Here is a 15,108-nt window from a genome sequence, read left to right as displayed (position 1 = left end):
TCAAAACCTCTGTCTCATGTCAGATGGATCAGGGATGTCATGTTTCATCTTTAGTTGGAGAGGATAAAATTCATTTTAAGGGTTAATAAGGATAAGTTGATTACTTTGATAATCTAACTAATGTAACAAACTGGGATGTCTCTCAACTTGAGTCTGGAATGGCCCAACTTGTATTATTGTAGGATGAGAGATTTCTATGAACAATGTCGGTGCTGTTTGTTTATTTGTATTCCTGATTGATTCAACAGTGTGGTATTTACTGTCTTTTGCTGTTTTTTAAAAAAAATTCTTTCTCCTCTGTTTGTTTTAGATGTAGCTGTGTGTAATTTATCATTTTTCTAAATTATATTACACCTAGAGGGTCTGGGAGAGTAGGGACTTACTATGTAAAATGATTCAGTATGTGATTTGTACACGTTAGAATTGGAAATGCCAATAAACCGATTTTCAAAATAAATATCTCATTCTTTTAATGTTTATTTAAATCAGTCATCTTTATGTCTAATACCAGGTTGGTTGTAACTGAATCTTTTAAACCTTCAGCAGATACTTTATGTTTTCAATATTTTATCTTTAAAACAATCTTTAATGTAATCAGACATTAGTGTACTTTTTTGTTTTTGTGGCATCATTTGACCTTGTTGAATTTCCTGCACACATACTGTGTTAGGAGTGTAGTTGAGCTCAAACACACCAACACTAAAATTAAAAGGAGGCCAAAGTTTGAACTTTTCTGTCTTTTTATTTACGTTAAAGATAGGGACTCTTATTTTGAAGTCCGGGGTCTCCCAGCCAATCAGAGCTCGGGTTTATGTAACAGGAAGTGAACGTTATGAAAACAAACGCGCTCCACACCCTGATAAGAAGCAACTGCACGCGCTCAGGTATAATATCTGTTTATCTTCATTCAATCATTTTACAACTTGTCAATTTAAAAAAAAAAAAAAAAAGCGTTAAATTAGACGGTAGAGAATGACGTCACGTCTTTGCATTATGTATATAATCAAATTGATGTTTTTTCAGAGTTGTTAGTTGTTTGGACACATGACCTGACTCAACAGTTACACAACTGTTCAGTTTTATCCTGTTTAACTTTACTTCTGATTAATTCCAGCGGTTGGAAACTACAATAATTAACTTGAACAGATCAGTGTTGAGCAGCTCCACAGCTGTCATGCTGAAAGCTGTGGGACAAGCTCTCTTCTCAACTGGACTGCAGAGTCCCAAATTCACAGAACAGGAGAAAAAGGTAAATGTTTCCCAGATTACCTTGTAAAAAAAGAGAGTATCAGACCTTTGGACAGATGTTAATTGTTGTGTTTGTCACACTGCCATGGGACAAACACAACAACATGGGTAAACATGGGTTTGACTGCTGTGTGTTAACTAGTGCTGAAAGGAATTAGTTGATAAATGATTCAACAACTGTGATAATTGTTTTAATTGTTGAAGTCATTTATTAAAGAGAATGTGAGGATTTGCTGCTGTTCTCTGTTTTATGTGATTGTAAATGTTTGGTTTTGGACTTTGGGTTTGACAAAACAAATATTTGAAGAAGTCATTTTTGGCTTTGGGAATTTGGGAACATTTTTCTCAAATGTTGTGGAATTAGGCAACTAATCAATTAGGTGATCAACAAAACCTTAATTGACTCTGAAAAAATTGATCGATCATTTATTCATTGAGTCATTTATCAAGCAAAATGCCAAACTTCCAATGATTTCTTCTCAAATGTGACAGTCAAACTAAATCCAGCGACCCTCTTTAGGTTTTGAACTGTTGGCTCAAACAGCAGATTTGCACATCACGTGGCGATATTGTGAAAGCTGATCCTCTCAAAATGTATAACACTATTAATATAATATTATTATGATATTTACTTTTTAAATATTTTTATATTACAATGTCACCACTTGGGGTTATGGCTATCCAAGTTTGTCACCCATGTAAATAGTATAGTGTAAAAATATGTGCTAAGAACTATCAAATTGTGTAGAGTAGGACTGCAACTAATAATTATCAATTAATCTGCTGATTATTTTCTACATTTCTATCTTTCAGTCCATTAAATGTCAGAAAATAGTGAGAATTGTGATTAATTTCCTAAAGCCCAAGATAAAAGATAATCACTTGTTTTTTCTAACCAACAGTGCAACACCAAAAGATAAGACATTTACTATTAATATGAGACAAAGACGCTGGGATCAAAAAAGATCCAAACTATTAATTTTTCATGTGATTTACTAATCAATTAATCAGCTAATTGTTTCAGCTGCACTCTAAATACTGTAGAATCATCTTTTTTGTAACAGCAATAAAAACAAAGTAAAAATGTTTCCAGTTGCAATGCAGCTGAAATTCCTCATCAGGTCCCACAGTTTTCTGACATTTTATAGACTACATTTAATAATTAATTGATAAACAATTAATTGTCAATAGTTGCAGCCTAAGTGTGTCTCTGTGTGTGTTTTGCAGGGACCAGACTATGAGATCCGCACCTACCACGCCACTAAATGGGTGAGCACCTCTCTGAGTGCGATGCAGTGGGACGCAGCCCTGAACACTGGCTTCCGCAGACTGTTCAATTACATTCAAGGCAACAATCATAACAGTGAGTTTCAAAAATGAAAAACTGCTTGGTGGGAATCAACTTTTGTGTAGCTTATAATATGCATTGTGTCAGATTGAGGTGTTTTTGAGGCTTTAGGATGTTGTGGTGGTTTTCTTGTTGCTATAAGCAAACAGTAAACCTTGACAAGATGAGATTAAACTTCATGAAACACGATGAGGGAAGTAAATAATGTTCAAATGTTCCAGAGTGGAGTTATGGCTAACTTTAGGTCCAAAGACAAGGGAGTTGATGAATAAATGCAAAAGAAAAACTGCACTTTTGTTCTCGCTCAGCAGTTTGTAACAGCGCCGGTGCCTTTCGTCTCACTCAGCAGTTTACACAAGCATTATTTATGAGAATACATATTGTCTGTGCTGTTGACTACTGAACTCTGCAGCATAAGGAGAGTGTGGCCTTTAAACATGGTGTTTAATCCTCCACATCTGCCCACACATTGTGATTATATGTCCACCATCTGTTCAGGTGTTATTACACACCACAGTTTTGACCTACCAGCTGGCGACTGAGTGTTAATTCGGTTAATTCAATATCTGTGCGTCCTACAAACGCTGATCACATGTCAAACTGATCATTTTTCATGCTTCCGCTTCTTCAGAAGTCAAAGTTGAGATGACAGCCCCTGTGACGTGTCGTGTGGACCCTGGAGCCGGCCCCGCATGTGAATCTCAGTTCACTGTATCTTTCTACATCCCGGAGGAGCATCAGGAAAATCCACCGGAGCCGAGCGACCCACAGGTGTTTGTGGAGCACAGGAAGGAGTTCACGGCTTATGTCAGGTGAGGCACAACTGAGGGACTAATTTGAATAGAGTAAATTCTAGCTGGTAATGTGTAAGAAAATGCAGTTTGAAAAAAGAGACCTCAGAGTCTTACACATGTCCCTCTTATCTCTTATTCCTTCTTCCAGGACATACGGGGGTTTCTCCAATGAGAAGATGAAGCACGAGGAGCTCCAGAAACTTCTGCAGAGCCTACAGAGGGACGGCGTCCCATATGTGGACCAGCCATTCTACACAGCCGGCTATGACAGCCCCTTTAAACTGACCAACCGCAGGAACGAAGTCTGGATCCTCAAGAAGGAAGAGGAGCAACAGTAGAGAGTTCAAAGGTCACGCAAAACACCCTGAAGAAAACATTCACATTCAAATTCTCAGAGATTGGCATTACAGCACTCATCAATGTTCAAGGGCACAAATTTGTTGCTTTTATATGAATGTGATAAATGAAGCTTCAAAGGTCATATTAAGACATCATTAAATACCTTTTTTTGGGTCTGACTACACACTAAAAGTTACTGAAATACAGACTCATTCTCAGTCTGAATAAAAAGGCTAAACATCATTTCATTTAGTGAATAAACCAGAAGGAAGACGTGGCCACAGTGGGGAAATATTTCCAGCAGGTGGAGCTAAACAGTGAGGAAACGTTTCTTCCTTTTGGTGCATCTTCTTAGGACAAAACCCACAAGTGCCTCTTCACTTTTTATTGCTCACATTGCTGATTGCTGTTTATTCAGTGATTCTTAAAGGTCAAAAAATACTTAAAATACCTGAGTCATGTGGTATTTGTTTACACCTGAACTTTACTGTGACAAGACTGTGCAGGGTGAAGAAATAGAGGGAAGGCTCACATTCAACAATACTTGCATGCCGTTATGAACAATAAAAGTACTATTAGTCACTGCAGTTGGAGGACAAAATCCAGAGTCCACATTGTGTACAAAAATACTTTGTGAAGTCTACAACTGTTGGAGTCTGATCAAGTGAGAATCTTCCAAATGATACAAATTTCCCCCGTTGGTATTAGTATTCCTCCACTGCAGCTGTAATTTTACTAAGAATCTCCACTTGATTTTAGCTCATATAGCTCATATTCACCTCAGTTGAACAATAAAATGTATTTTTTTTTCTTGAAGTAAGGGCCATATTGATTATATTGTCCCCCATCTTTTACATCGAAATCACATTAGAGAGGGGGCTCTTTTCTGTCAGATAAGCAAGAGGAATGATTACAGCGACCAATCAGCAACAGGCATGCTGTTATTTTTTATTAATTGAAAAAAATTTGAATCTGCCCTTTAAAGGACAGGTTCACAATTTTTCAAATCTGTCTTAAAACAACAGTCAGGAGCCCAAATGAAGATTGAAACAGGTTTTGCTCACTGTAATGATTCCTCCTGTCCATACTGACCATTAGAAGATTCCTTCATAAAGCACTTACAATGTAAGAGATGGGGGACAAAATCTACAGTCCTCATTTTGTGCAGAAATGAATTTAAAAGTTTATTTGAAGATGATACGAAGCTTCAGCCATCTGCGTTAGTCAGATAAAGTGGATCTTCCACAGTTACAGTCCTTTTTAGTAAAAATGTGTCTCGATGGACAGTGTTTTCCTGTTCAGCTGCAGCGGAGAGATCCGAACAAAAAGAAAGAATTTGGCACTGAAAAGACTAATTGTGAAAGATATTGACTTGATTTGACTATTTTGGATGACTGAAGCTTCATATTAGCTTCAAATAAACCTAAATACATGTCTGTATTGTAAGTACATTATGAAGGGATCTTCTAATGGCCAGTATGAACAGGAGGAATGATTACAGCAAGAAAAAAATGAGTTAATGTTCATTTGGGCACCTGGTTGTTGCTTTAAGAATTAATTGGTAAAAAAAAAAAGTGAATCTATCCTTAAGTTTTGTAGGTCACCTGTAATGTCTGACAGCAGGTTTCTCTCCTGTCAGTCAGCGGTTGCGTTTCAAAGGTGACTCTGTCGCATCTGCCTGACAAAACGTTGGTAAATCTCAGTTTATCTGATCTCAGAAGTCGCTTACTGTCACCCATTATGATGAACGTCTGAGTCATAGCAAGTCAGGACGAGTCATCGCTTCATCACTGAGGTGTCATTTGCAACAAACATCCCCACTGATGAATTAATAAATATGCAGTTACCTGCCTGTGTTGTTCAAACTCAGATCTGCCAACATTTTCGTCACTTGGTGGGTGTTAGTTGGCAAAGATTCACACTTATAAGCTGTCAGAAATGTTAAGCCTTTTTAAATCTGACTTGACCTCCTTTTCATTTCATTCATTTTCATTTTAAAGCTAATCATGTGTTATTAATCTTAAAGAAGGGATTCTACATGGTACTTGATAAAGGAATAATGACATAAGCACTGCACTAATATATGAATCATGTGATATATTGCCTATAAATTATGTTTTAAAATGTAATATTTATCTCATCAATAATAAATATAACTCATTCTCAGATGATCGATTATTATGCCTCCATCTTCACTGTGTAATTATATTTTTGTCTTCCCTATTTCAGCAGGGATTATTTAATGTAGTTTGAAGCAAATTTGCCACAGAAAGCTTCAGTGCGAGTTGTCTCATCTGCAGCGGATAAACTTTTGATCTGACTGTCATCCGCACTCTGATGATCGTGACCTTTTGATCAGCCGGTTGAAATTCCTGCCACAGTTCACTTCACCCTTTTATCCTCGCTCACCTTCTCCTCGCCCGCTCTCGTCGTCGCTGTCAGGTTGATGTCTGCTGAGTCATTCGTTTTATTTGTGGCAGTTTTGTTCCCGATATCATGTTCAGACACTCAGCAGAAATCTTTTTTTTTTTTTTTTTTTAAGTCTTCTACACGCACATACACACTCTCCATATTAGTGTGTTGTTCACCAGTCGGATCGATCTCATTGGCTCGTGCTCAGTGAGGTGAAACATTGCTGCCAACAGGAAACGTATAACGAGGTTCACAGTTTTATTCCAAACAACGGTCTTTAGTTTTATCTCTACACCCTCCAGCCTGCTGCAGACCTCAAGTTGACGTAGAGGACGGGGTATAAAAATACCTCCATGACAAAACTCATTTTCTTGTGACGGATATAAAATGGAAGAAATTAATGAAAATTATGCAGTGATACACTGTAATGCAGTTTTTACGGATTTTCCGAAGGTTCCAGTTTCCTCCCACATCCCATATTATTGCAAATCACAGCAGACTGGAGACTCTTAATAGCCCAAACTGGAGGTGTCAGTAGGTGTGTGAGTGATTGTGTTGTTTGCGAAAGTGTGAAATTTACATATCTGGCAACTGTTCACCAAAGCAGGATGTTATTTTTATTTCATCATATCCAGGATGCCATTTGTTTCCGTCCATTTAAAGTACAGTTATAATTATACAAAGTGTACTAACAGAGACTTAACACTTCAGAGTGAAGGTGAATATTTCCTGGTCTGCATCTTTTAAGTTACATTATCTTTATGTCGCAGCACAGTTGCAAATAAGCAATATGGATGCGTTCAGCAAGTAGTTCCCAACCTGTGGTTAGGGGAAGATAAGCTGAGGAAATACATTTAAAAAAGTGTTTCTATAACACAAATTGTTTTTAGTTGAATCTAAATGTGCATTTATGTTGTAGTTTTGTCTTCAGGATGAAAACCTGAGGGGGAAACATGATTCTTCAGTTGATGTGCTCATAAACATATACAACCTGTGACAAATGGTCATAAGCCAAATACACTGGGAACCACTGAATGAAGTAATAGTGTGAAAATCTGACATCTAAGACAACCTCTTTTTGACATCATAGCTAGTGAATGCAACACTTGTCATCAGCTGACTCAAGTCTTTGAATTAAATACATCAACAAGGCAAAGTTTCAGAAAAAGAAAGTCCCACAACTGCAGTGTCAGGCTAAGATAATTAAACTTAGGTGAAACAAAGGTGACTAAACATTTCTTCTGCAAGTTGATTTTTGGAGCTTAGTGACATGAACTGAACCTGACAGTTGCCTGAAACTAGGAAATTAATCTAAACATTTTCATTATGTTTGGAAATTAGTCATTTTAATACAAGTAAAACCACTTTTAAAGGCCCTAAGTAAACAATTACTTTTCTATTTACCAATGGACCATAAATAAGTACGAAAATACAAATATTGTATTTCACTTTTTTTGACTAAATAATTGGTGAAGTGTTTGTGGAAATGGCTGAGTCACTCTATAAAGTCTATTCTTCCTGGACTCTCTGCTGTGTTCTGTTTCATTTGTCACTTCATACGTTGGTGTCTTATAAGGAAACTATAGAGCGTGTGCTGAATGTAAGAGGAGGAGGGAGGCACTGAAGTGTCAATAGTGTGATTATGGCGGGGAGGAGTTTGTATTGATTCCTGTCTGACAGCCAGATGGACACAGCGAGCGTCAGAGGACACGCAGGTGACTCTGCTGAATCGGAGGTGGAGGGACCTCATTGAAAATACTGAGAGGCTGTCTGTGAGTGCTTTTCATTAAAGGCGCAGTGTGTAGAATTTAGTGGCATCTAGCAGAACAGACTTGGCAGAAATGGAGGTATAATCACCTGAAAATTAGAATCGTTGTGTTTTCGTTACCTTAGAATGAGCCTTTTATATCTACATAGGGAGCATTTCCTCTTCCACAGAGGCCACCATGTTGCACCACCATGTTTCTACAGTAGCCTAGAACAGACAAACCAAACACTGGCTCTAGAGAGATCACATTTTGTGCTACGTACTGCAAGTAAGTCAGTCAGTCAGGATGGTTCAACAGTTGTCAGAGGAGTGCTCTATTAAGGGCCGAGTCTGTGATTCAGTGTGTGTCCTAATAGGATGTCCAGAAGGGGAGATAACAGATGACCCCACGGGGGAGGGAAGGAGGGGTAAACGAGGGCCTCTGGAGTTTTCCAGATGATGGATGAGTGTGGGTGCCATGGCGACGGCGCTAATGAGGCGGTGATTTTGGGTGCAGGGCTGGCAGATGGCCGTGAATCACGCACACACAGAGAAATGACACAGAGACCCGATCTTTAAATATCACCTTGTTTTATTACACAGACATACACAAGAGCGTTAGCAGCCCGCCTTCAGCTCCACTCCCACTACTTCACGTCTTCGTCTGTCCTCCCGGTCTGCTTTTTGCAAACCGGGATTGAGATGTTCCCCCGTCATGAGAAAAGCCCAGGCCCCATGTGCTCAATCATGGCCGGGCGGGAGCTGGAGGACACACTTTGGTCACAGGTGATTAAACCGCAGGGTGTTATGGCTGTTAGGAGGTTATGAAGTCTCACGCCTGTCACGTCAGTTTATGACGCTGAAGAGACCACATTTACTCAGCTGTGAGCACCGGCGTGAGATTTGCATGACTCAAGATTAAGGGCAGTAGAAGGCTTAAGCATAAATATTGACATTATTGCATTTTTGAAGAAGCACCTTTTTAAAAAAAAAACAAAAAAAAAAAACGCCCGGTGGGACCAGCTTAGTAAATGTGATCCTTCATCGTCTTGCCTCCATCACCTTGTTCAATGAGTCTGACCAGGATGCTGTACTGTACTGCAGCCCTGCTATGTGAAAATAAATAATCTACAAAAAAAAAAGGAAACCACTCCCTTCCAGCAAACAGAGGGCTCTAAAAATGTACAAAGTCTTTTGAAAATAAGTCAAATGTTACTTAAAACTCATTTTCTCTATGTATTTACATACAGAACCATATAAAACTGCAAACGGATAAACTTAGCAGAAAGAGCATTATAGAAATCATTTAAGCTCTAGATAGAAGGTTCTAGTAGGTCTCAGCAAACTTAACAGACAAGCGGTCGCGCTCTCAGATTGTGTTCACGTCCAGATTAACAGCCAGCTAAAGTTCAATTTTCAGCTCTTTGGTAAACCAACATGATCACTAAAAGACCGGGACAGTAAAATAAGCTTTTTGTTTTCCATCTGTCGTTTCTGGCTTTACATTTATAGATTCATACTTTATTCCCCAAACACAAGTCATGACATCGCTTGTTTATTAAAACAATCTTTCAAAAACATACACAAACGGAGAAAAAGACCTATGCACAGTGCAAAACTAACAAACTAAAATTCAATTAATAGAGGTTTTATGAGCCTTTTTTTTTTTTTATAGAGTTAATCTGCTGTTTTGGTTGAGCCTATGTACACCCAACCACTGTCCACTTCCTGTCCATCACTAAGTGGCAGCACTGAGCCCTCTGCACTTTCTATGGACCACTGAACACACCAGCTCTGCAAACTAAACCACTGACCTAAGAGCAGAAAGCGAAAAAACCTGGCGATAACCGTAGCTGAAGTTGTACCGTGGGAGCCATCTGTTGTACCACGTCCTCACGTTCTTTCCACATGGCTGTTTGGAGCCAACACTTGCGAGCCGTGGTGCCTTCGAACACTTTCCAGAGCCAACGGAAGAGAAGCAGAAGTTGAGAAGATTTTACATTCCACTCTTTCCAACTGCACCACAGCAGCAAAGTTAAGCAAACACCTTGTGACTTTTCAATTCCTTCAATTCACCTTAGTTTGCCATCTCACCTTGTCCTTCAAAGACACTAAAGGGTTCCTGCTTATTATGAGAGCTAACATGAGCTCTGACAGGATAAAAGTAAATAAAACAGCAATTGAGCAATGAAAAACAAACTAAGAACACCAGGCTTAAAAGAAACACTATTCTTTTAACACAAAGGGTGAGTCACCAAACGAAGGAGAGAAGGATGAGAATCATGGGAGTCTTGAAAAGCTGCAGCAGAACCAGTTCTTCACTTCAGACCGATTTTCAGCCTGGTCTATGACGGGGTGACCTCTGACCTCACATCAGGTCCCGACATGTCCACTCCCTCAGAGGCGGCGCCGAGGGGGTGGGGCTCAGGAAGATGTCAGAGTCTGAAGAGGGCCTTCTATTGGCTCCTCTTCCTGCCCCCTACCCTGGTTACGACAATTGAGTTCAGCTCCCCCGTGTCCGTGGGGCGCTCTCTGCTCTTTAACTTCTGCTCTCTTCAGATAAAGTGCCATTAGAGTCCTGGAGTACAGGGAGAGTCGGGCTCTCTGCAGTGTCTCCGTACTCGCTCTCAGCCAGCTCGCCCTCACGCTCACAGATAACTGTCATTGGGCTGCTGAGGATTCGGCTGCGTGCGTTATACTTGCTGCTGGCAGCAGAGGGCGGCGTGCGTGACCGCCCGTACTTCCCGCTCATCGAGAAGGATGATGATGAAGTCGGCGAGGACAGAGCCAAGGCCTCGTAGCGGCTCCACTCATCTGTTGCCCTCTTGCCGCGACCGGGGGAGGTACAGGGACTGTGTGGCGCCGTCGGTGAGGAGGCCGAAGCAGCGGGGGGGTCTAGTGAGGACTCGGAGCGCGTCCGCTGGGAGCGTGGGTCGGTGGAGCGAAGCATCTCGGTGGCAGACATCCTGAAGCTGGTCTCAGAGCGGCTGCCCTTCTTAAGAAGAAGGGCTTTGAAGGTGTCACTGCTGGTGGAGGACTTCCGCAGGTTGCGCTGGATGGAGCCTGTCTGACGGGGCAGTGAGGACACCGGGCTCGGAGACACGCTTGTGGGGGTGACGGGTGGAGACTGCGAGTGGCTTCCACCCCGGGACTTTTCCTCCTCAGACTCCCTGCGACCCAGGACCTTACGCTTGGACCTGCGGACAGTGAGATGTAGATACTAAGATTAATGACATGCTTGGAGAAATCCTGCAGAGTCAGTGAAAGCAAGCTGGGTTAATTAATTTGTACTAAAAAAAAAAATTATTCAAATATTCACTTGACAGAAGCGCAAGAAGAAAATCCATTAGAAGTATATATGCAAGAGTTGGGGGCAGTTCTGTGAGGAAACGAGGACATCAGACTAAATTATTCAAAATAAATACTGCTGCAGCATTTGGGATTTCATACAACTGAGCAGAAAGCTCAGGCCAGCCTTGTGATTGTTTCTGTGTTTCAGCTTTTAAAAAAAAAAAAAGATTTTACTTAAAAATACTTGGCCTGTATGGCTCAAATTTTTGTCCCAAATTTGCCATATGTCAGCACTGCCCCCAGCAATCACTCGCTACAGTGTGGATATTAAAGTAAAATCATAAGGAGAAATCAGTGGCATATATGCTCAAAAAAAAGAAAGGCAGGGCGATGAGAGTTATACATTTTCATCAAAGAGATCCAATGAGTTTTTTACAAGAAAAGCTGCAGACGCTGCAACTCTGCAGGAGAGCTCGAGACACGGCACAATGAAATTAATCAAAAAACACAAACTGAGAAAAGTGCCCAAAGCGGTTTTAATCACACAAGGACGATCCAGCCTCCTCTCAGCAGGGGGTATCAGTCGTTTACTGCGACACTTAGCCTACACTATCTATAACTCCTGCACCAAAGCGTAGCAATAAAGCTGCAACTAGCAGAGTACGGGGGATTAGGGCTAGCAGGGAAACAGACTTATTAATGTGTAGTCCAGGGGTGGCACTGCTGCTAATCCAAAAAGGTAGCATCACTGTAATGGTGGAAATGGGGCTGGCTAATCAAAGGGAAGGGGCTACTTGCCACTCCGCACCTCTCTAGAACGGATTCACCCACCCACTGCACGCCCCCTCTGCACAGGGGAGGAGAGAGGAGGAGAGGGGAGACAAAGATGATTAAAGGCATGAAAAATACAGATTCTGTGATATGGGAGAACAATTTCATGCAAAACGTAAAGGGAGGATTGAAGAACGCAGTGAGACAAAATCCTTAATCCTCAGATTAGATCTGGAAAAAGAAATTCTTCCATAAAGACCTGTAGAGAACATACTTGGTGAAGGTCAGAGGGAGAGGGAGGATATAAATGGTTTGAGCGAGAATCTGTGTCTGCTTTCTGTTTAAAAAAAAAAAAAAAAAAAAAAAGGGAAAATGCAGTATGTGTCTGTGCCCTAAATTCAACCTCCATCTAGCATTGTCTCCTCTAAGCTGAGCTTGCCACATTAGCCCATCAGCATTACATAACAGCTTTTCACACATGCGTACACTCACACACCTGAATCCAGCGAACCAGGACGGCTCTGTGCCAAACTCATATTGACAAACACACAAATACAAAGACCGTAACACACACGCAGGCAGCCACACTGGTGAGGCAGGGATACCAATCTCAGTTATAGAGGTAAACAAGACTGCAATATAAAACCCAGCTCAGAGAACATGATCGATTTCTTTCTCTTGGCTGTATTACATTTGGTTTAGAGGATCTCCCTCCAGACAAGTTGTATTTTCTGTTGCGGCTCTGAAGGCATTTCATTCAGTGTTTTCATTCTGTTTTCCCAGAGAGAGAGAGAGTAAAAAAGAAAGGTATTAGACATGTGAGAAGGGGAGAGGAAATGTATCAGAGAGGTGAAGACGTAAGTTCGGTGGACAGCGTCGATGTGAGAAAGTTACTTGGAATCCATCTCTCAACATTCAAAATAATGTACAAAGCATTCTTTTCTTAAAGGTATTTGACAAATGCTTTTAAAAGACATCAAACCTTTTTTTAATCTAAATTGTTCAGATGGTTTTAAACAGGAGTCCACTTTTTTGCAAATTAACTCTTGACTGATGTATGCCGTTATATACATAGTTGAGTTTTACAGCACAACCTGGAGTCCATCATCACTTCCCACTTCTCCAAAATCTGTAAGTGATTCTATGTTCTATACTGGAGGAGGTGCAATGGAGGAGGAGAGCGGTAAGGCGAATGGTAAACACAAACAGTTCTGTCTTTTGTTATGCAATCTTCTTCATGTCTAATTAAACCGCACAATAAATCGCACTTGCACACGTGACGTGTGCGTACATGCACCATAAATACATCGACACTCTGTCGCCAGCAGAAATAAAATCCCGTGAAATGAAATCCTGTGATGCTCAAGAGAACTCCCGACTGCCGCTGCACGTGACCGTGAAACACAAACTGGCGGGCCGCATGAGAAATTTATGTGTGTTCTCCTTTTGAAGCACGGAAGCACGTATGCAATATATGTCAGAGACTGCAGTGCACAGGAGCAGAGAGAGACAGAAACACAGAGAGAGAGAGAGAGAGAGAGATGGAGAGAAAAGCACTAGTCGCTCTCTCCGGTGGCCTCTAACCTAGATTAGGACCAGAGGGTGTCGAGTAGTTAAATAATGAATGAAGCCACAGCCGTTTTTCTCCTGCTGAGAATGAACAACACTATTCTGACTACATTAACACAGATGTCTCGGGAAACATCTTACTACTGACTCATGCTGCATCCTCAATTGTTGACTCTACGTGGCCTTTTAACTGACCAGGAACAGAAAGAGCAACTCTCTCCAGAGCTGGAAGACTCCAGAGACCAGCTATTTGACAGATATGTAGACGCTTGCAGATGGGACAGCGCCGGGTAAAGTTATGACTGAGAGGTGGAGGGTAGGAAGGGGAGGAGGAGGAGGAGAGGATGATGAAAGGAGGGGGGATGGAGATGGAAAAAGAGAAATCATGGGTTGAAAGGTGAAGGGGGAGGAAGGAGCTTAGAGTTCAGGGTGATGCGCTGTGGTTTTATGAGGAGGTGAGAAAGAGGGAATGAGATGCTGATACGGACAGAGAAAGAGGGGGAAGGCGGAGAGAAAAACAAACGGAGAAAACAGAATGACAAGAGAGGAAAAATAAACTAGCTTAATGGTACAAACTATGATAAACAGCAAGTGAGGAGAGTTGGAGCAGGAGGAGATAAAACGAGTGACAAGTGGTGCAAAAGAAGTGCATCATAGTACCTGTGAATGGCGGCAAACAGGTCCTCAGTGGTTCGGGTCCGTGTGGGAGTCGGGGTCACCATGTTCTCCTCTGAGGCCCCGTTGGCTGATGGGGCCGGAGACGATTCAGCCGTACTGGAGTCGAACACGTCACCTGAGACGAAGAGACATTCACTTTAAGTTACACATTTACAGGAGAGTAAACACACTTCAGGTTTACTCTGCACAACATGCGCACACTCATGTAGCTTCCATCCCGTCGCCTTAACCTGGCTGCCTATGAGATCTGAAGTGGTATGGAGGTGGTGCCGGACTGCTTCTCTTACATTCTCTTTCTGTTTCTAGGTTTCCTCTTTTCCTTTCTTCTCCTCTAGTTCAGCCTTTTTCTCCTCCTCCTCCTCCTCCTCTTCCACTCAACCTCCTCACTCACGTCTGCGCTTCGACTGCCTGAGCCGCTGCAGGCAGTCTCACTTTACGCGCTCTCCCCCATCCTCCCCTTCATCCCCTTAACAGATCTGCTCCCCTCCCCTCTGATAGGATGGAGCCCCTCCCCCTTCTCCCTCCAACCACGAAAAGCATCTCCCCCGGGACACTTGCTCCCCCCCCCCCCTCCCTTACCTCAGAGAGAGAAGGAGGGATAGATAGGGAGCGGGACAGGCAGAGATAGAGAGGGGCCGAGTAGAACAGACTGAGGATGAGAGATTAACAGAAAGGAAGAGGAAAAAGCAGAAATGGATATTTGGAAATAAGGATGGATGGCGGAGAGCAGTCGAGTACAGTGGAGGATGAGGTGTGTGGGGAGGCAGAGAAGAGAACAATGAGGGGAGAAGGGAAGGGACAGTAGCCACAAGATCTCTGTATATGAAATATAGAAGGATGGGTAGAAGAGAGAGAGTTGGGGTGGATGAATTCATGAGGCTATAGCTCTGCTGTCCCAGTGATAAGCCGTT

General features: G+C 41.7%; 2 protein-coding genes across 12 annotated transcripts in view; one reads left to right on the top strand and one right to left on the bottom strand.

Annotated features, from left to right (window-relative positions):
* Nucleotides 1–799: 799 nt before the first annotated feature.
* Nucleotides 800–4,704, top strand: hebp2 (heme binding protein 2). The gene is made up of 5 exons (XM_042390774.1): nucleotides 800–884; nucleotides 1,115–1,249; nucleotides 2,476–2,611; nucleotides 3,228–3,408; nucleotides 3,539–4,704. Exons 2-5 carry the CDS (start codon nucleotides 1,175–1,177, stop codon nucleotides 3,726–3,728), a joined length of 582 nt encoding a protein of 193 aa, XP_042246708.1. The 5' UTR covers nucleotides 800–884; nucleotides 1,115–1,174; the 3' UTR covers nucleotides 3,729–4,704.
* Nucleotides 4,705–8,876: 4,172 nt separating this feature from the next.
* The window catches only part of nhsl1b (NHS-like 1b), a 110,698-nt gene continuing 104,466 nt past the window's right edge, over nucleotides 8,877–15,108 (bottom strand). For all 11 annotated transcript variants that reach the window (XM_042389943.1, XM_042389947.1, XM_042389950.1 and 8 more), the window contains 2 exons: nucleotides 14,180–14,312; nucleotides 8,877–11,085 (listed from right to left, as the gene is read on the bottom strand). In XM_042389943.1, the coding sequence (XP_042245877.1) occupies nucleotides 10,428–11,085; nucleotides 14,180–14,312 (791 nt within the window). In that variant the 3' untranslated portion in view covers nucleotides 8,877–10,427. The remainder of the gene's footprint in view (nucleotides 11,086–14,179; nucleotides 14,313–15,108) is intronic.

The sequence above is a fragment of the Thunnus maccoyii genome, chromosome 17, assembly GCF_910596095.1.
Source record: "Thunnus maccoyii chromosome 17, fThuMac1.1, whole genome shotgun sequence".
Classification (NCBI taxonomy): domain Eukaryota; kingdom Metazoa; phylum Chordata; class Actinopteri; order Scombriformes; family Scombridae; genus Thunnus; species Thunnus maccoyii.
The sequence above is the reverse complement of the archived record's forward strand: the minus strand, read 5'-3'. Positions and strand labels throughout refer to the sequence as shown.